General features: G+C 42.7%; 2 protein-coding genes across 12 annotated transcripts in view; one reads left to right on the top strand and one right to left on the bottom strand.

The window, feature by feature from the left end:
* Window positions 1-12,385, bottom strand: part of NIPAL3 (NIPA like domain containing 3) — a 73,290-nt gene extending 60,905 nt beyond the window's left edge. For 2 of the 3 annotated variants that reach the window (XM_033422566.2, XM_033422563.2), the window contains exon 1: window positions 12,121-12,383. Coding sequence is in view for 1 of the 3 variants with exons in the window: in XM_033422569.2 (XP_033278460.1) it covers window positions 12,121-12,174 (54 nt within the window). In the remaining 2 variants the exon portion in view is untranslated. Of the gene's footprint in view, window positions 1-12,120 lie in introns of all 3 variants that reach the window. The other variant, XM_033422569.2, reaches the window with a different exon arrangement.
* The window catches only part of STPG1 (sperm tail PG-rich repeat containing 1), a 50,250-nt gene that overhangs the window by 5,998 nt on the left and 23,237 nt on the right, over window positions 1-21,015 (top strand). For 8 of the 9 annotated variants that reach the window (XM_049695762.1, XM_049695790.1, XM_049695779.1 and 5 more), the window contains exons 2-4: window positions 1,502-1,642; window positions 9,301-9,419; window positions 18,640-18,741. In XM_049695762.1, the coding sequence (XP_049551719.1) occupies window positions 1,570-1,642; window positions 9,301-9,419; window positions 18,640-18,741 (294 nt within the window). In that variant the 5' untranslated portion in view covers window positions 1,502-1,569. Of the gene's footprint in view, window positions 1-280; window positions 1,643-9,300; window positions 9,420-18,639; window positions 18,742-21,015 lie in introns of those variants that run through there. The other variant, XM_049695765.1, reaches the window with a different exon arrangement.

The raw sequence follows: 21,015 nt of genomic DNA on the forward strand, positions 1-21,015 counted from the left end.
GTGTGCTGGGGGGGGAGGGTGAAATGTGTGAAGGGCATCGACTGTATGGTGATGGATGGTAACTAGACCTGTGGTGGTGATCATTTTGTAGTGTACACAGATGTCAAATTACAATTCTGTACTCCTGAAACTTATACAGTAATAACTTTAAAAAGAACTAGTATAGTCAAAATAATTTTGAAAATGAAGAGCAAAGTTGCAACTACCTTGATTTCAAAACTTATAAAGCCAAGATAGTGCGCTGTTGGTATAAGGGTATACATATAGTTCAAAAGAACAGAATTCTTGGACTTTTGATGACTATGCCAAAATAATTCAATAGAGAAAAGGATATTCTTTTCAACAAATGGTGCTAGAACAACTGAATATTTAAATGCAATAAAACAAACCTGACCTATATCTCATGCCAAATATAAAATTTAATTCAGAATGAATCTTAGACCTAAGCATAATAGCTAAAAGCATAAAACTTCTAGAAGAAAACATAGGAGAAAATATTTGTGACCTTGAGTTAGGCAAAGATTTCTTAGACAAGACAAAAAAGAATCACACACCATAAAAAAAAATCGATAAATTCGACCTGATCAAGATGAAAACTTCTGCTTTTGAAAAGACACTGTTAAGAAAATGAAAAGGCAAGCCTCAGACTGGGAGCAGATATTTCTAAAACACATATATGATAAAGGGCTTGTATCCAGAATATATTAAGAACTTCTATAACTCAATAGTGAGATAACCCAATTGTTTAAAAAATAGTCAAGATTTGAACAGACACTTCACCAAAGGAGGTAAACAAATGGCAGATAAGCACATGAAAATATACAAATTAAAATGACAATGAGATACCACTATACAATCATTGGAATGCCTAAAATTAGTAAGACTTACCAAATGTGTTGGTGAGAATGTGTAGCAACTGGAACAAATTATTGATACACGCTACCACATGGGAGAATCTCAAAAGCATTGTGTTAAGTGAAAAAAAATAGACACAAAACAGTATATATACTGTATGATTACACATATATGACATTCTAGAAAAGGCAACTATTGTGACAGAAAGAAAAGCAGTGGTTTCCAGATGCCAGGGTTAGGAGGGTATTGACTGCAAAGAGACATAGGGAGCTTTGGGGAGGCGGAGGATGGACATATTTATATCTTAATTGTTGTGGTATTTTACACAATTGTAAACACTTGCCAAAACTTAAAACTGTACACTTTGAACCGATGAATTATATTGTATGTAAATTATCTCAGTAGAAATAAATTTATAAAATTCAAGCCTACAGGAGCTCTGTAAGTAACATCAACAGAGACCACTTACAGAGTTCCTACTACAAGCAGTGCAATGTGTTTGGGATTTGGGGTCGTAGAACTTGGTAAATCTCAGCCTCTACCCACAAGATTTCTCAGTTTATCCTGCAGATACAACAGAACCCAATCAACATATTTACCAAGATTGTGAAGTGATCCCTACAAATGCTGTATTTTGCTGTTTCAGGTGCTTAGAAGAACACGCAGTCAAGTTTTTCATCAAACACATGGAATATATCACAGAACTTTGCTAAGATGGACAACTCTATGCAAAAAGACCAACACCCTGGCAAAAAATATTCCAGAAAGACTGACAAAGTACAGAAAGGTCTAGTGAATTTTATAACAGAGGTCTTTGGGGACGAGAGCTCCTGACATATGTTCATTTTAGTACATAAGAGCAAATTTTAGGGGGATATAGTAAATCCTGGGTTATACCCACAAGGCCACTCTTAAGTATATCAAATAGATTGCTTTGGTCATTCTCCCACTGCCTCTAGGGTGATGATTGGGAAGAAACTATGAGAAGAAAGGATGGTGGTGGGGGGGAGAAGGAGGAAGAGATCTTACTTTATTTCCTAAAACTTAACCCAAGCCCCCATTCTGCCATGTTGTTGGAAAGTTAAACTCCAGCCATTACTGGCACAAATGCTATTCCTCCTTATTTCAAGTTTTGGACCTTTCTCAGTAGAAAAAGGATGTGATGATGGGAGTCTGGGTGAGGGAGGGGAGAGGTACTCAGATCATGGGTCATCCATCCAGACAGGTGAGAGCTCCACTGTCTCAGCCCATGTATTCCTTTGGTTTTGTTAGTATGCACTAATCCGGGACTACCTCTGGGCTTGGGGAATCATTGCTGAGGCCGGAAACTTCGTTCCAAGATACTCACTCACTCCACTGCTTTTTCTTTTAGGGGTATTACCACCTCCCTGGTGGGCCTCTAGAGTCCCTGCTGCTCTCAAACCCACAGCTGGACCTCTCTTTCTTCCTCCCATCTTTTGATTTAGTACTCTCTCTTTTTCTTTAATACTTTTAAATTGAAGCTTAATATATATTCAGAAAATAAATCATAATTGTACAGCTTAATGAATATGCACAAAGAAACCACCACCTATGGAATCACTTCTCAGACCCCGTGGTAAACACCAGCATCCCAGAAGCCCTTGTCTTGTCCCTTCCTGGGCATTATCCCCCTTCTCTGCAAAGGTAAACACTACGGCTATCCTGACTTCTAATATCATTAATTACTTTAGTCTGTTTTGAACTTTATATAAATTGGAATCATACAATATGAACTCTTTTCTCTCAGGCTTTTTTCTCTCATGTTTGAGAGATTTAACTTCATGTTTCATGTATCAGTGATTAGTTCATTTTCATTGCCGTAAAATGGCATAGCATTCTTTGTTCTAATGTACCACAATTAGTTTAGCCATTATACTATTGAAGGACATCTGGATTATTTCCTGTCTTGAGGTACTTACTATGACTAAAAGCTTTTATGACTATTCTTGTTCATGTCTTTTGGGACATGTATGTATACATTCCTTGGGTCTATACCTAGGAGAATTGCTGGGTCATAGAGTGTGTTTATGATCAGCTCAGTTGACACCACTAGTTCTCCAAAGTGAGCGTGCCAATTTTACTTCCTTACAAGCAATGTATGATCATTCCAGTTGCTCTACATCCTCACCAACACTTTTAGCTCATCAGGGTTTTAATTTGCATCGTCCTTTGATCAAAAAGATTGAGCACTTTTTCATGTGTTGGCTGACTTTTAGGATATTCTCTTTGGAGAAGTGACTGTTCCCGTTTTTTACCCATTTTTTCTATTGGGTTTTTCTTTTCTTAGGAGTTCTTGAAAACATTCTAGAAATGTATCCGTTCGTTGGCTATAGGTAAAGTAAATATCTTCCCTCCGTCTGTGACTTTCCTTTACATTCTCTTAATGGTGTGCTAATGAAGAGAAGCTCTTGATTTTACTATAGGCCATTTTATCAATATTTTCCCTTATAGTTAGTGTATAATGTCTGTCCTATTTAAGAAATCTTTGCCTATCCCAAAATAATTTCTTCTAATAACTGTATTATTTTACCTTTCACATGTAGACCTACGATTCACTTGGAATTGTTTGTGTGCATGGTATGAAGATGTCCAAATCTATTGTTTTCAGTATGTATATCCAATTACCCAGCACCATTTATTGAAAGAGCGTTCTTTTTCTGCTACTCCGCAGTGCTATCATTGTTGTAAATCATGTCTATGTATATGCAGGTCTGCTTCCGGATTCTTTATGCTGTTCAAATACCACCTTTAATTACTGTAACTCTATAACAAGTTTTTTTCTTATCTAGTATAAGTCCTTCAGCTATGTACTATGTTTATCTTGGCTACTCTTGGCCACACTGAATTTCCATATAAATTTTAGAATCATCACATTAATGTCCTAAAAAAATCTTTACTGTCATTTTGATTTAGATTGCATTGATTCTAGACATCAAGTTGGGGATAATTTACATCTTTACAATATTGAGTTCTCCAATCCGTGTGTATCCTTTCTTTTATTTAAGTCTTCTTAAATTTTTCTCAATAATGTTTTATAGTTTTCTCTGTAGAGGCCTTGCATATCTTCTATATATCTATTCTAGGCATTTGATTTTTATGCTGTTGTAAATGGTACTATTTTAATTTCATTTTCTAATTGTTTGCTGCTGGCATAGAAATAAAATTAATTGATTTTTGTATATTGACATTGCTAAATTCAGTTATTACCTCTAATAGGTTATCTATAGATTCTTTTGAAATTTCTCCATATACAATCTTGTCTATGAATAATGACAGCTTTATTTCCTTCCTTTCTGATCTATGTATTTTTATTTATTTTTCTTGGCCTTTGTACAGGTTAGAGTTCTTCAGTACAATGTTGAACAGAAGTATGAAAGCAGTCAACCTGGTTTTGTTCTCTATCTCAAGAGAAAGCTTTCAGTATCATGTTTGGTTGTAGGCTTTTGTCATAGATACCTTTTATCAGATTAAGGAAGTTTGCTTCTATTTCTAGTTTGCCAGGGTTTTCTTTTAATCATAAAAGAACACTGAATTTTACAAAGTGCTTTCTCCATCTACTAAACAGACACTTTACCAAAAAAAAAAAAAAAAGATAAACAGGTAGCAAATAGCATATGAAGAGATGCTCAACATCATTAGTCACTAGAGATATGCAAATTAAAGTCACAATGAGATACCACTACACATCTAATGGGATGGCTGGAATTAAAAAGACTGCCCATGGGACTTCCCTGGTGGCGCAGTGGTTAAGAATTCGCCTGCCAATGCAGGGAACACGGGTTCGAGCCCTGGTCCGGGAAGATCCCACATGCCGTGGAGCAGCTAAGCCCGTGCGCCACAACTACTGAGCCTGTGCTCTAGAGCCCGCGAGCCACAACTATTGAGCCTATGAGCCACTACTACTGAAGCCCGTGCACCGAGAGCCCGTGCTCCGCAAAAAGAGAAGCCACTGCAATGAGAAGCCCACGTGCCGCCACAAAGAGTAGCCCCTGCTTGCCGCAACTAGAGAAAGCCCGCGTGCAGCAACAAAGACCCAATGCAGCCAAAAATACATAAATTAATTAATTAAAAAAAAAAAGACTGCCCATTGTTGTTGAGGATGTGAAGTAACAGTAACTCTCACACACTAATAGTGGAGATATACAAAGATACAACAACTTTGGAGAAGGGTTTGGCAGCTTCTCAAAAAAGTTAAAGTATGATCCAGCCATTCCTCTCCTAGGTATCTACCCAAGAGAAATGAAAACTTATGTCCATTTTAAGACTTGGGATTGAATGTTGTTAATAGCTTTACTTGTAATACTTCCAATCTAGAAACAATTCAAATTTTCATCAACAATGGATAAAAAATTGTCACATTTCTATACAATGGAATGCTACTCAGCAATAAAAAACAATGAAGTATTGATACTTGAACAACATGGATGAATCTCAAAATAACTGTGCTCAGTGAAAGAAACCAGACAAAAAAGAGTACATATTGTATGATTCCGTTCTGCCTCTATTGACATGATCATATAGTTTTTCTTTTTTAGTTTGTCAATATGGTAAATTACATTGATTGTCAAATGTTAACCTATCTTTGGATCACTGGGATAAACCTCATTTCATCATGATGTGTTATCTTTTTTATATATTGTTGAGTTTAATTTGCTAACATTTTTATAAGAATTTCTGCACGTATATTTATGAGGGTTAATGATCTATAGTGATTCCCTCTCACCTTCTGTAATGACTCTGTCTGGCTTTGGTAACACGGTAGTAACTGGCCTCATAGAATGATTTGCGAAATGTCTTTTTCTCTTCAGTTTTCTAGGATAGATTGTATAGAATTGATAGGTGGAGTGTTCTATAAATGTCAGTTAGGTCAAGTTAGGTAATAGAATTGTTCAAGTCGTGTATGTCTATTGATCTTCTATCTACTTGCTTAAATTATTGAGGGAGGGATTTTGAAATCTCTGACAATTTTTGTGGAATCTTCTATTTCTTCGTGCAGTTCTATCAGTTTTTATTTCCTGTATTTTGAATTTCTTGTTATTGAGTATATCAGTGCTTAGAATTGTTATATTCTCTTGAGGAATTGGCCGCTTTATCATTATGAAATTACCTTCTTTATTGCAGGTAATATTTTTTGCTCTGCAATCTGCTTTGTCTGATATTAATACCTAGCTTTCTTTTGATAGCATAGTGTATCTTTTCCCCATACTTTTACTTTTAACCTATTCCTGGGTTTATATTGAGTATATTTCTTGTAGACATCATGTAATTAGGTCTTTCTTTTTTAGCCAATCCAACCATCTCTGTCTTGTAATTGGGATGTTTAGTGTGTTTAATAATCACATTAAATTAAATAATGTGTTTAATAATCACATTAAATTTAAATTTAATGTGATTATTGCTGTGTGAGTTTAAGCCTACCATCTATCTATTTGCTTTCTATTTGTCCCATCTGTTCTTTATTTACATTTTCTGGATTCTTTTGTATTGAATATTTTTGTGTTTCTATCTTGTCTACTTGGTTGGCGTTTTAGGAATAACTCTTTGCAGTGTTTTCTTCGTGGTTGCTTTAGAGCAAGGGTTGGCAAACTTTGGCCCTTGGTCCTAATCTGACCTGTTGCCTGTTTCTATAAATAAAATTTTATTGGACCATAGTTACCTCTATTTGTTTATGTGTTGTCTGTGTCTCCTTCACTCTATAATGGCAGAGCTGAATGGTTGCAACAGAGACAATATAGCCTGCAAAACCTTAAATATTTACTATCTGGACCTTTATAGAAAAAGTTTGCTGATCTGTACTACAGAGTTTATAACATACATCTTTAATTTTATCACATTCTACCATCAAGTGATATTATTACACTTCACATATAGTAGAAGAACCTTATAACTGTATATTTTTATTTTTTCTTTCCTTGCCTTTGCACTGTTGCTGTCAAACATCTTACTTCTACATACGTTATAAATGCCACAATAGTTATTATTTTTGCTTTAAATAGTCAATTATTTAAAAAATGATTTAAATTTTATGTTTATATCTAAATGCATCAATTTATACTCAGGGTTCTACATTTTACATTTACCTACATATTTACTAGTTCCAGAGCTCTTCATTCCTTTAGGTAGGTCCAGATTTCCAACCGGTATCATTTTTCTCTTGCCTGAAGGACTCCCTCCATTTCTTGTAGTTCCAGGTTACTGGTGATTAATTCTTTTAGTTTTTGTATATCTTCAAAAGTCTTTATCTTGCTTTCATCTTTGAGAGATATTTTTACAGGGTACAGGATTCTAGGGCGATAGTTTTTCCCTTCTGGTACCTTAACAGACGTTGTTTCTGATGGTCATCTGCTGTTATTCTTACATTTGTTGCTTTGTGTGTAATGTGTCTTTTTTTCTCTGCCTGATTTTATGACTTCCTATCACTTTAAAAAGGCAATTTGATGGGGACTTCCCTGGCGGTCCAGTGGTTAGGACTCTGTGCTTCCACTGCAGGGGGCACGGGTTCGATCTCTGGTCAGGGAACTGGGATCCCCACATGCCACAGTGGTGAGGCCAAAAACGTTTTTTTTTTTTTCTCTCTCTGTGGTACGCGGGCCTCTCACTGGCTCACGGGCCCAGCCGCTCCGCGGCATTTGGGACCTTCCCACACCAGGGCACGAACCCGCGTCCCCTGCATCAGCAGGTGGACTCCCAACCACTGCGCCACCAGGGAAGCCCAGGCCAAAAACTTTTAAAAAACAAGTTAAAAGTAAAAAAACAAAAAGCAATTTGATTATTATGTGCCTTGGTGGAGTTAAATTCCTGTGTCATGTGCTGAGTTTCACTGCCTTTCTTTGATCTGCAGGTTTATGTTTTTTTAAATCAAATCTGGAAAATTTCAGCCACTTTTTTCTTGAAAGATTTTTTTCTATTTCCTCTCTCCCACCTCTCTTCTTTGGAACGTATATTAGGTTCCTTGAAGTTTTCACAAAGCTCACTGATACTCTGTATTTTTTAGTCCTTTTTCTCTCTGTGTTTTGTTTTGGTTTGTATTTCAATGTCTTCAAGTTCACTAGTCTTTTTTCTGTAGTGTCTAGTGTATTTTTAATCTCAGACTTTTTAGTTTTCATCTGTAGAAGTTTGATTTGGATCTTCTTTATATCTTCCATGCACCTACTTAATAAGTTCAATCTTTTTTCCAGCTTCTTGAACATATCAAATGCAATTATTATTGTAATGTAATGTTCTTGTATTCTATCATCTCTATCATTTCTGAGTTGGATTTGATCGATTGTTTATTTTCTCCTCATTGTGAATTGTATTTTTTCCCTTCTTTGTATGCCCATTAATTTTTTATCAAATGCCAGTTATTTTTACCTGTTGGGTGCTGTACATTTTAGTAGTCCTATGAATTCTTGTGCTTTGTTCTGGGCTGCAGTTAAGTTACTTGGGAAGTTTGATCTTTTCAAGTCTTGCTTTTAAGCTTTGTTAGCTGGAACCAGAGAAGCATTTAGCCTAGGGGTAGTTTTACCCTATTTCTGAGGCAAAACCCTTCTGCATATTCTCCTTGTGTCCCATGAATTATGAGGTTTTCCACTCTGACTTGTGGGAACAGGAGCTATTCCTGTTCCCAGTGTTCAGGTATTGTTTACCCTAACTTTTTCAGGTGACTCTTTCCCCAGCCTTGGGGAGTTTTCTCACATGCCTGGGCTGATTGATACTCAGGAAACTACTTGAGGGGAACCTAGTGCACGTCTCCGGAACTCTTTCTCTGTATAGCTCTCTTTGCTCTGGTTCTCTGCACCATTCACTGGAAGGAATGTAAAAGGGGGAGTTTGTATATCATTTATACATCACAACCCAGACATATAAAATTTTAACTTGATTTTCTATAAATGATTCTTCTGCTTTTTCACCCCAAGTCTGCTCAGAAACGTAAACTTACACTTGTGTTGCACTGTGTCCTGAAAAATGAGAGTGAGCCCCACTCTGCTCTGGGATTTCCTGACCTCTCTGTATCTTTACGGTGCTTCGCTGATCTGTGATTCTGGGCTGAGGATGAGTGAGGTCTCTTGCTCTGTTCCCCTGCCTGGCTCTCTTCCAAGGCTGCTCCAAATGGTTTTGTGTCCCCTTCCTCCTTGGCAAGAACGCCTTTCCTGTCGGATCCTTCCCCTTCCCTTGATAATATGCTTCAGCTGTGTGACCAAGTCTCACTAGTTTAAGAGCTGGAGGTGCTTGGAAAGGTGGGGTGGATGGCCGGGCGGGAACCAATAAATTACCAAGAGGGTCTTAAAAAAAAACCAACCCAGTTTCATGTTTATCTCTTGTCAAAAGGCAAGTTTCTCTTTTTATTCCATTTAAAATAAAATGTTAACAGATAGCTCTGTGTTTTGTGCATTCGTCAGTTCTCTGTTTTGTGCTATTTTTTATTCTATTTTTGTTGTTTAGGTTTTACTGCTGTGTATACAACACAATCCTCCATTCCTGTTAAATATCAGCCTTCCAGAATTCCAGAATCAGAAAAAAAAGGATTTAATAGTCAAGCCAAGAGGTTTTACCATAAAAAGGTAATGGCGCGCCTCTTGGCGTTTTCGTTAAAATCAAATGTAGTAGTTGTTTGTATCAATTTAGCCTGTGGTATGTTTTGTGTAGAAAAGTAACACATTAAATGAGTTTTTAAAACCGAGGGGGAAAAAAAAAAAGGTAATGGCGTTGTCTTAGAGATGCTTTACTTTTAGTCTGGATTTTAGCCTCAGGGGACAGATACGCGAGTCTGGCTGGTGCGTCTGTCTCTGTGACCAGTAGAGGGCAGTGTCATCCAAGGAGCTGCAGCACCCTCTCCAGCTGTGCGCTCTGACTGGGTTGTAGGAATGAGCTGGAAAGATATTAAATCCAGTGGAAAACATGTCTGGACTTATGGGGCCACACTGAAACCAAACATTTTTTCACAAGAAATGTATTTTAAAAATTACTATAAAAATCAAAAATGCAAAAATCCCAGACGTATGATGTAAAAGATAAAAATCCTTCCCCCCGCCCCCAGCCTCACTCAAAACATGACAGGAAGAACAAGACTTTCTTCAAATAACATAAAAGGAAAAATAAACGAGTCTAATAAACGTAAAATTACCTTTGTGATGACACCCCCCTCTTTTTTAAGCTTCCTTTGACAATGTGTTAGAACTGTTCCTGCATTTCCCCCTTCCTTACCCTCTTCCCCAAATACCTGTGTCTCTTTTTCTCTTTGATCTGGAACGTTCTGCCTGGGTCCTGGTGGGTCCTCACCTAACTTCTGTAATTTCACCGGCTGAAAGCCCAGGTCTGATGTTCTCCCCTCTCACCAGCAGGGGGAGGAAGCAACTCGCAGACGCAAGAGTCTTTTAACATCTTCGTTCCTTTATTCGTTTAACTAGGACCTTTAGAATAACATTCTTTTAGGGAGTCATCATGTCAGTTACCTTTTGCTGCATTCTAAAAATGTTTTTCATCCTACCCCCTCGCCAAGATGGCGAGAGGGGATGGGGAGAGCTGGGTCCTGGACGCAGGTGAGTCCTCGGCAAGCCCTGTGCCCCTTGGCCTGTTTCCTCCTTTGTAAATAAGAGCGCTGAGCTAGAGAATGTTTAAGTTCCCTCCACTTCTGATATTTTAGGATTCCGAGAAAGCAAATAGTAAAGAATATAGTGTGTGTGTACACACACACATATATTTTTAATTACTTGCAGGTTTTCTCCAACGGTGAGAAATAAGCTATCCGCTCTATGTTTTAACTGTCCGTCTGTCTCTCTGTCTCCTTTTTGTCTGGTTTTCCATTTGTCAATTTACCGACAATATACTGTCCATCTCTCAGATATCTGCAGCCAACCTCCAATAAAAATAATGACAGCCACCATTTACCGATCCCTACTATGTGTGAAACCAGTTTTAGACCATATTTCTAATCCTCTGAACAATGCTAAGAGGAAGGGTTTATACCTTAATTTAACGGAAGAGGAAACCCGGGCTTAGGGAAGTTAAATGACTGACCCACCCGAGGTCTCACAATGCAGGGTTTGACACATAAGAGGCCCCACATGAATACCTGCTGAATCAACACTGAAAGAATTAGACCTCAAACCCAGGCCCGGCTCACTCCTAAGCCTCATGCTCTGTTCACACCTGGCACCGCACCTCCCTCTGTGACCCGCAAAGCCATCAAGTCCATCTATGAAAGTCAGCGAGTGCGTTTCTGAAAATGCCTCCGCCAAACAGACCAAACTCAAGATGGGGAAGATGTCGTGTGTGTAGACCCCATTCTACATGATCATGTTCTGAAGACTCAAATCCAGAAACTGAATGGTCTGGCTTTTAAAGTTTGCATTTTAAACGACTATTACTTTTCAGAAATTTTTCTGCTGAAGGAAGCAAGGTGGCAGCCAGCCAAAGCTATAGGCAGCATCCGATACAGAGAGAAATAGCTCAGAAATTTGATTAGTACTTTTCAAACGTGGTTGCGTTGGTTTGACGATGTGAAAACGTTCATCTAAGCACTTGAAAGCATTTTGTAAATAAGTATGGAATTTTTTAGAAAGGGCATGGGATCCATAAACCCTGGCCCCTGGGTTATTATTTTTGCTTTAAATAGTCAATTATTTAAAAAATGATTTAAATTTTATGTTTATATCTAAATGCATCAATTTAGATGCATTTTTAGATATAAAATTTCATGTTTATATCTAAATGCATCAATTTATACTCAGGGTTCTACATTTTACATTTACCTACGTATTTACTAGTTCCAGAGCTCTTCATTCCTTTATGTAGATCCAGATTTCCAACAGGTATCATTTTTCTCTTGCCTGAAGGACTCCCTCCATTTCTTCTTCTGCTCTGTTACTAGCTGACCGGGTTTAGACTAATCACTTGACTTTTCTGGGCTTCAGTTTCCTCAAATGAAATGTACAATTTGGATTATTATACTTTTTTAGATTCTTCAAGCTATAAAAACAGGAAGAAAATGTCTTTTTGCCTCCTCATTATTCTCATTCTTCCTGAGAGAAATGGGCATTGAGAAGTTAAGAATTCTGTTTAACATCACCCAATAATTTAGTGAGGCAATACAAATTAAAAGCAGATTTTAAAACTCTGGTGTCTCACCACCCTTCTTATGACATTAATCGTACACACCCTGTGCCTCATCTCATGACTTGGTTGTGTCCTCACATTCGTTCTGTGACCCATCTAGCACACCTTTAACACAGAGAATCAGTGCCCTCTGATATGTGCACTTACCTTATCAGGCTGACTTTGGAGAGAAACTTCAGGGCCTCGTTGCCCGGCTCCCATGCCCCATGAGACTCTGACTGCTGCGTACGAGGAATCCTTCACTGGGCTCAGCGTCCGGGCTGGCAATTTTGGCTGCTAGAAATGAAGTCTACTTCCCTGAACATGTTACAGTTATGTACAGATGTGCTGCTGACACTGGGTGCATGAAGAGACATGCCTAATCTGGGACAGAGCATAGCCCAGCCACCCGAGGGACACTTTCCTCCCCCACCTCCCGATTCTGTCCCCATGCCACCCTGGATTGTGGTCACTATTTCCCAAGCTGTGTAACACTAAGGACACTCCCTTAAAGTCTTTGCATCTCTGTTTCCTCATCTTAAAAATAAGGATGTTATAATAGGTAGGCCCTTGCCAGGGATGACTATTCCATGATCCTAAACCTGATTAATCCCTTCCAGGCACACATGAAAGGATACTGGTAGGATACAGACACCCTTTCCTGTAGATGCACAATTTTAAAATACATGTTAATTTCAGACATAGCCTGACAGCAAATCCACCCTCCCCAGCGGTAAGCAGGACAGTGTTTAATTTGTGGTGAAATTGTACAAAGTTAATACGGTTCACATATTGCCTTGATAAGGCACCAGACCAGGGATATTTTTAAATGAATTTTTTAATGTCAGAGCTTTTTCAATGAAAGGAAGTTCAGTCTGCAGAGACCGCCACCTTCAGGGGGATAATTTCCCCACATGTGCACTCAGCTGCGTGTTTGAACCACAGTGGGGTCTGCCCGACCTTCCTGCTCTGGAAGCCTGACCACTTCCATATCAGTCACCAGCACCCCTTCCTCAGGGGTCTGCAGGACACGCTGGTGGAAATCGCAAACACTTGGCGGCACAGACAGTGTGCCAGGCTCCCCTTGAAGATGTTGCCTTTATGAACTCATTTAATCCCCATAATCGATTACCCTGGGAGCTAGGTCCCGTTATTATCCCCACTTTTCAGATAATGACTCTGGGACACAAAGAGGGTTGAGTAAGTGGCACAGCCAGGGTCAGGCAGAGTGAGGACGACCCTGGCAGCAGCTCCAGGCTCCCATACTGTTTCCTCGCGTCTCCCGGGTGGAAGCCAGCACACCTTCCCCTGAATGCCCGAGCACCTTCTGCTTGGCAGGGTGGTAATGGGCATGCGCATCTTGTCTCCACCCAGCCGGAACTCCTCGGGCAGCAGTCATTGTCCTTTCCAGACCCCCAAAGCCCCTCAAAAGTGGGTCGAATGAATGATCCCAACTCAAGTCTACGAGCCACGGGAACTTGTCCCACCCATCTTGCATTGCTTTGCTGCGTCTCCTCCATCCCATTCCTAGAACATCTAAGCTGCCAACCGCCTGTATCCTGGTGCCCCCGCCCGGGCCCTGGCCCACAGCAGACTTCAGTGTGTGCTTGTTGAATTGAGTCTTGGCGCACATTCCACTCAGGGGATTTCCAAGGGCTGCTAATGAGCTGACGCCAGAGTTAACAAAGAGGAGGGGACGGCAAAAGAGGACCACGGGTGCTCAGAGACGCTGCTGACGTAAACCGATGCTTTGAAAATGCAGGTTTGGCTTCTCTTGTCTGACTGTGTTTCCAACCCAGCCAGACCAGCGATGGGCAAAGACCTGGTCCCCATTTTCATCTGCCCAGGTGGCCAGTGTCCCTGGGCTTCCCCCACACCTGCTCTTCACCTGGGCCACTAAGAAACAATCTCCTCAAGAGAACTCATCCCGCTTTTCCTGGTTGCTCCCTGAGGGCGCCCAGGGATCTTTCATTTCTGAGATCCCCATTCTGAACAAAAAAGTGTCATTTTCTTGCTTAAAGTACGCTCCCTGCCTCTCCCTTCTCCTCTGCTATCAGAGGCGTAGAAACTTTGATGCCAGACATGAGTGTATGGAGCTGGGGCGGGGAGAGGGGAGAAAGCAGAAAGGAGGAAGGGCGTCTTACAAGGGGCACTTCTCAGGGTTGTAGACAGTTTGAACCAGAAGGGCTTCAGTGACCCTGAAATCCCTGGGCTCAGCAGAGGGGCCCCATCTGTGACAGCATCCCATGCTGAGGCCCGTCGGTGGCGCGGGTAAAGGGGACTTGCTGCTTGAAGCCACTGCCGATCGGGCCCCCTTTCCCTGAGTTCCTCATGGAGGCCCGGAGTGGGGTTGAAAACTGTAGATCTCCACACCCGCACTTGCCTCTTTGCAGGTTCACAGATGGGAGGGCTGAGGCCCAGTGAGGGGACGCGCCTTGGGGGCAGACACTGGCCCATGCTATCAGCACTTTGGCCACATCAGCCTGAGAAAAGTGTGGATGGATGCCTTGTCCTGAGACCCTAAGACCAGAGGTATTTGTAAGAGGAAATTGTTCCCGCAGGAACCCCAAATTCCTGGGCGCTTGTGCCAGTGGGTTAACCACAGGACAGGGCTCTGTTTCCGCCTCAGGCGTGTCTTCCTCCTGTAATATACCGCTAGCCCTTCCGCAGACTTAGTGCATTCCTGAGAACCCCAGCTGGCCACCCCCATAAGAGACCAAAGCAGAGCGGAACATCCCTGAAGAGTCAAAAGGCAGCTCTAGTGTTGTGGGCTTTGGCCAATGATCCAGCAGAGACCGCATTTTCCAACCTGGAAATGGGTTGACAAACCTGAAAGTCTTAATTGGACAGAGTCTATGAAATCGGGACTAGAAAATCCAGGCTGTGTGCAGATGTGACCGGGTCCCGGTTGTGGACACCAGGCTCTGCCGTACCCTAAGGAACTGTCTGGGGTGAGGGGGTAAATGCCTGCTCCCTCTCTTCCCCTCCTCCTCATGACCTCTCTAAACCTATCCCAAGGTCAAGTGAATGTCAATCTGTGTCCCGCCCTTGGCACGTGCTGCCCATTTGGGACTTTAATCCTTCAAAAGAGCTCTCAAAGTGCATTTCCACCAAATGTTGCCCAGCAACATCAATCATCTCTTGCTCCATCCCACTCTGAGGGCCTTTAACCGCCGAGGGAAGGTCCTGGCTCCCTTGAGGCTGTTGTGGCAACTTGAGGACTGGTAATGATGAGGCCGGTGGGACGTGCATTGACTCATTCAGTCCTCACGTGCACAGGGGACAATGGGTGTAGCCCTGGCCCAGAGCTCCCCGTGGAACACACAACAGGCAGTCAGCAGAGCTCAAATGAATAGTTCTCTTCCCTTCTCCCTCCCCAGACCCGTTTTATTTGGTTGGTTTATTTGGTTTTTGCCTTCTGGGGTGGTCTCGGCCAGGAAGCCGAGGGCTGGCTGAGTTCACACCAGTTTTGACTTGGATTCTCGCTGTCTGGGAGATGCTGAGAAGCCAGAACTCATCAACCTCATATAACATTAGTCACATGAGCTGTTATCCCAGAGGCCAAAGGCTGGACTTTTATTGCCCTCCCAGGGAGCCATCCACCACCTCTAGCTTTTGCAGGAGAAAGCTTGAACCCCCTACAGCTGGACCTTTCCCTCCAGGCGGCTTTGAAACTTACTTGGTGTGGAGTGCAGGTGGTGGTGTGCTGGTAAACCAGCTCTCTCCTCCACAAGGAAAGTTCTGATTTAGAGCATTGGCCAATCTCTGTGGTGTAAATACCGCCCCCCAACCTTTTCAATTTCAAGCTACCACGAGCAACATTTCTGAAAATATTTAACAGTCGCCCTCTTGAGCCACCACTGGCAAGCCCCAGCATCCTGCTGCCTGGAGGACCCTTCTTGGATAGTCATTAAGAGCAAACAGGCAGCATGCTCTCCCTCCAGGCTAAGAGGTGACAGTTCTCTTCCTACTTGTCCTGGACTCAAACCAGTTTGCAATGTGGCAGAATTAACATGTGATTAAGGTCCAGTAGGGTTGCCAGATTTAGCAGATAAAAATACAGGATTCTTAATTTAGAATTTCAGATAAATAACAAACTACTTTAGTATAAGTATATCCCAAATATTGATTGGGACCTACTTATACTAAAATAGCTTTTTGTTGTTTATCTGAAATTCACATTTAACTGGGCAGGGTGGGATGGAGCAGACTTGTGTTTTATCTGGCAGCCCTAGATCCTCAGACACATATAGGTGCCCAGAAAATTCTTATGGGCTGATGCTGGTTTTGGGAGTGTGGCAGCAGACTGGGGGCTGGAGATGTCCAAGACTGTTTATTCTTTCAACCTAGAAGCGTCGCAGTTACACTTCCTGCTTCAGCTTTCCCTCACTGTAGGGACTCTGGAAGCTAAAAGGTGCCCGAAGTCATTTAGTGCAACATCTTCGATTTACACATGAGGAAACTGAGGTCTAGAGAGGTGACTAGATCAAGGTTACTTAGCTAGTAGCAGCACTGATGCTAGAATCCTAATTCAAAACTCAGCGGGATTGTTTTTCCTTTTATCCTGCACATTTTATCCTGCACTCGTCTGAGAGTTAGTTTGGCTTAGTGGTCAAGAGTCGACTGTCCTCACACTGCCTGGGTTCAAATTCTGGCTCTGTTACTTGCTGCGTGGCCTTGGTCCTTATCCCTTTGGGCCCTGTCTTCTCATCTTTAAAATGAGGATTAAATGAGCTAGTGTGTATAAAGTACTCAGAACAGTGCCCGGCATGCAGTGACCATCAATAAACATATGCCATGGGCTTCCCTGGTGGCGCAGTGGTTAAGAATCCGTATGCCAATGCAGGGGACACGGGTTCAAGCCCTGGTCCAGGAAGATCCCACATGCCGTGGAGCAACAAAACCTGTGTGCAACAACTACTGAGCCTACGCTCTAGAGTCCGCGAGCTACAGCTACTGAGCCCACGTGCCACAACTACTGAAGCCTGCGTGCCTAGAGCCCGTGCTCCACAACAAGAGAAGCCACCGCAATGAGAAGCCACGCACCGCAACGAAGAGTAGCCCCTACTTGCCACAACTAGCGAAAGCCCTCGTGCAGCAATGAAGACCCAACGCAGCCAAAAATAAATAAATAAAATAAATAAATTAAAAAAACAAACAAACAAAAAAAAACATATGCCAGTCCTGCAAACAGCCCCCTAGAAAAACCTCTTTCTGTTCCTTCCTGTAGCACCTCAAATTGCACCCACATGCCAGGGCTCTTCTGGTCGGGCTGCATCTCCTGCATCTCCTGCCTCACTCTCCTGGTAGTCAGCTCCCCCTCTGTCCACCAGGGACCATAATCACCTACAAGGCAGGAATCAGCTCCCCTGCCTCCACCTGCAAGGCTCAAAGGCTCACTGCATTTAAAATTCAGCACAGAAGAACCTGTTAATAGCCCTTAGATTAAACCATAATCACACACTGCTTGGGCCACACTGGAGAGTCCTTGAAGGCCCTGATGGTGCCTTGAGCTCTCTCTCTGCTCTGAGGAAGGTAGTAGGGATGGTGGGGACAGGAGGAGCCTGGGTGGCAGGTCTTAGAGGTAGCAAGCTCTGGAGTCAGGCTGCCTGGGTTTAAATCTGCGCTTCACCATTTACTAGCTGCGGCCCCAACGTCTCCGGGCTTCGCTTTCCTTAAAATGGACCTGCTGATAGCCCCACTGCAAAAGGCTTGTGTACACCATCATGAAGCGCTGAATTCAGGTGCTGCCACGGACAGCAGTGGGACCTCGGGCAAGTTCATCTCTACGTGCCTCAGTGTCTCCATCTATAAAATGGGGGCATCCCTTTCTCACCGGGGGATTAAACGAGACAACCTTTGAAAAGCTCTTGGCACCAAGGAGGCACCCGGTAAACTCTCGAGACGGTGGGGCATCCTTATCCTTTCATGTCACTTGCCTGGCCAACTTTTGTCAACACTTACTTCCCCCTGGTAACTAGCATGGGAAATGAGACCCAAGCCCAATTAACTGCGACGGCAGAAATGAGCTTAGAAATCAAGCTTTTGCTTGTTCCTCTCTAACGTACCCGCATCACTTAGGACTTGAGCCCCGTGAACCCGCCTCTTTTTGTCTGAGAGTTAGAAATGGTCTTGTTTGGGATGAAGGTTGTTGTTGTTTCATTTTGCTTTATAAACAGAAACACTCCCTGGTTTCTCTTCTGAAAGGCTGGGGAGGAAGCTGAGTCAGGTGGGGTGTGGTGAACATGAAATCGGTCACCCTTCCCCCGCCGTGGGTTTGGTGAACCCAGTCAACACACGCTGACACACACACTGACACACACACTGCACACACACACTGCACAGCCGCTGCCGCACTCAGGATTGCATTTTCTGCTCATATCTCTAATGGCACAAAGAAACAACAGCATTCTCCTGGAATGCAGTACAGCACAGTGGAAAGAGCAAGGGCCCTGGGGTGGGGGCGGGTCCCAGACCCGGGGTGGAATTCCAGCCCCAGCGCTTGCTAACTGAGATGGTGACTGGGCAGGTCAGGAATTGGTGGAGCCCGGCTGTCATCCACGAGGTGGCATCCCTGCCTGTCCCAGAGGGTTACAGTAAGGCTTAGTGTTAATGGATGTAAAACTTGCAGAAAAGCACCATGGAATTGAAAGTATCCCAATGACACTACGTTCTCTTCCCTTTCAGGATGATATCCCAGGTCCTGGGTTCTACAACGTCATTCACCAGTCGCCTGTGTTTGACAGTGTGTCGTTGTCTAGGAAAGGGACGTGTACTTTTCCCTCTATGGTGAGAACCCCTTCTCTGAACATTAACTGCTCGGTACTTTCCTTCATTCATTGCATAATCATACATTGGACAACTGGTCCCTTCTCTCCAAAGGCCCGTGGTTCTAATTAGGAGAGTAACTGCTTCCTCAAATTTCCTGCAGGTAAACTGGAGCCTATGTCTTTAAGGAATTTTTTTCCCCACTGCTAACGTTGCCAGAGTGGGAAGAGAAGCTAGAAGAATATTCAGAACCTGATCATCCAAAACCAATTTTGTCAGTGTGGAATGGACTTACAGATGTTTTCTTGAGATTTTTAGGCAGACCAGGAAAAAAGTTATTATTATACATCTTGCCCTAATAGGACTTTTTACACTGCTTAATCTAATTGGGTTATTCGAGTTACTGAGAAATCTGATGGGACCAAAAAGAAAACAGGCAGCAGGCAGGTAATTTAGTGATATTCCTCTCCTCCCCATTTCTCTCCTTTGTAAGATGTGGGTCTTTATCTTTGTGGAAGGCTACAGCTGTCAAGTAGCTAAACGAAGTTCCAATGTCTCTGACCAGACCTGGGCAAGGATAGTCTTTATTTGAACACCTCTCAGTTGCCAAGAAAAATAGATATAACAAGGAGAAAGGGTCAAAGTAGGGTAAGACTAGCTGAGGGAGGAAAGTGAAAAAGAAAGCAAACCCAAACTCCAGCATTAACAAAACACATATGCCGTCTGTCCCTTTAAAACTTATAATAATCTCTTGCAAAAATGTATTACGATACCTGACACTGGAATTGATTTTTTTTTTAAAAAAAAACCACACACAAAGAGACCATTTAAGACACACTGAATGCAGCCACTTATTGGAATTCAAGCTTGGCAGGGTTGAATACTCAAGGAGAAAACCGACTTTGGAGTTAACTCCTTATTAACAAAGACGTTGAGGCTGCACATGCCCCCCCCCCGTGAGTTCACAGAATAACCACGCCTCTGCTTCTCCTTCTGTCCCAAGCCCTGTGAGTAAAGAGACTCCAAAGCGATCTGCAGAAGAAGTGCCCCCTCCCAATGGCCTGGCACAGGAGACAGGACTTGAGACCCAATCTTGACTCAGCCGTGGGTTCTCGATGTGACCTCAAGCACGTCACCCTCTGTGTCCCAGTTGCCTCATCGAGTGGAGACTCCCTGGAGGCGATGGGCAAATTGACGTTGCAATGAGTAAAATAGACTTTGAAATTGCAGAGCATTATAAACATGTTGAATGTTATGATTGTCACCACCTGAGTCACAAACAAGACTTCCTGCAGCACCTAGGTTTTCTCTCTGAGACGTTGCCAAATAATGGCACTGCCCATCCCTGCCTGGTGCCAGAGAAGGCACTGAATCAGAGCACACCATCAATTCCCTGCTAGGCTTTACATGTAGTAACTTTCCAAATGACGTGGCTGGGCCACCTGGAGAAGAAGGGGTCCAAGGGAAGCTCTGTGTGTGACAGGATCTAATCAGGTCTTTAAAAAATTCAGACCAAACCCAAAAGAAGGCAGAAGGTGAGTTGTTGAGACTTCCTCTGCCCGCTGTGATGGATATGGGGGTTTCTATTTCTGTTTGTAAACACATAAGTTCCTATATCCTTGGGAAGGGACCTTAAGTGGTTGGTGGAAGTCTGTCAGGAGATCCCCACATTTCGCCTCGTTCCTTCCCAAACTGGACGAGAATTTCATTCCTCCGCCCCTTCTTTTGCTGCCTTTCACATTCAGTGCCTCTTGTTTCCGGATCCCAATTCCCTGAGGGAATTAAAAGTAGTCCCCATCAGAGAAAGGTCTGCCTTACTGGAGCCAGCATGGCCAGCAGGAGCGTGTCTCTCTGCGTGAGGCTGACCAAGAGACTCTGGGGGTCAACACGCTTTAAAAACTTCCTGATGACTCTTGGAGCAACAGCGCCCAGCCTTTTGAGAGGACCTGTCATCCGCCTAAATTCAAATCGTCTGAAGAGCTTCACGACGGTATTCCAAAGCTTTGCTCCAGAATTATTCACGGGACGGACTAGGAAGTTAAATGGGGCAGGCGGGAGGAGGCGTCCATGGCCTTTCTGTATTTGTGTGGTGGCAGCAGCGGCTCTGGAAGAGCTGGACAGAGGTTCATAAATGCCAGCATGTGGCCAAATTGGAGACCGGAGGCCTGGCAATGAAAAGAAAGCCAAGGGGCGGGGAGGGTTGTTGAGTGACCGTCAACTTCAACTAGACTCAGACTAATTCTACTGCAATGCTTTATGGAACTTTGCCTCGAATAGGAATTTTTTAGTACAGTT

This window comes from Orcinus orca, chromosome 1 (assembly GCF_937001465.1).
Source record: "Orcinus orca chromosome 1, mOrcOrc1.1, whole genome shotgun sequence".
In the NCBI taxonomy this organism is placed as follows: Eukaryota; Metazoa; Chordata; class Mammalia; order Artiodactyla; family Delphinidae; genus Orcinus; species Orcinus orca.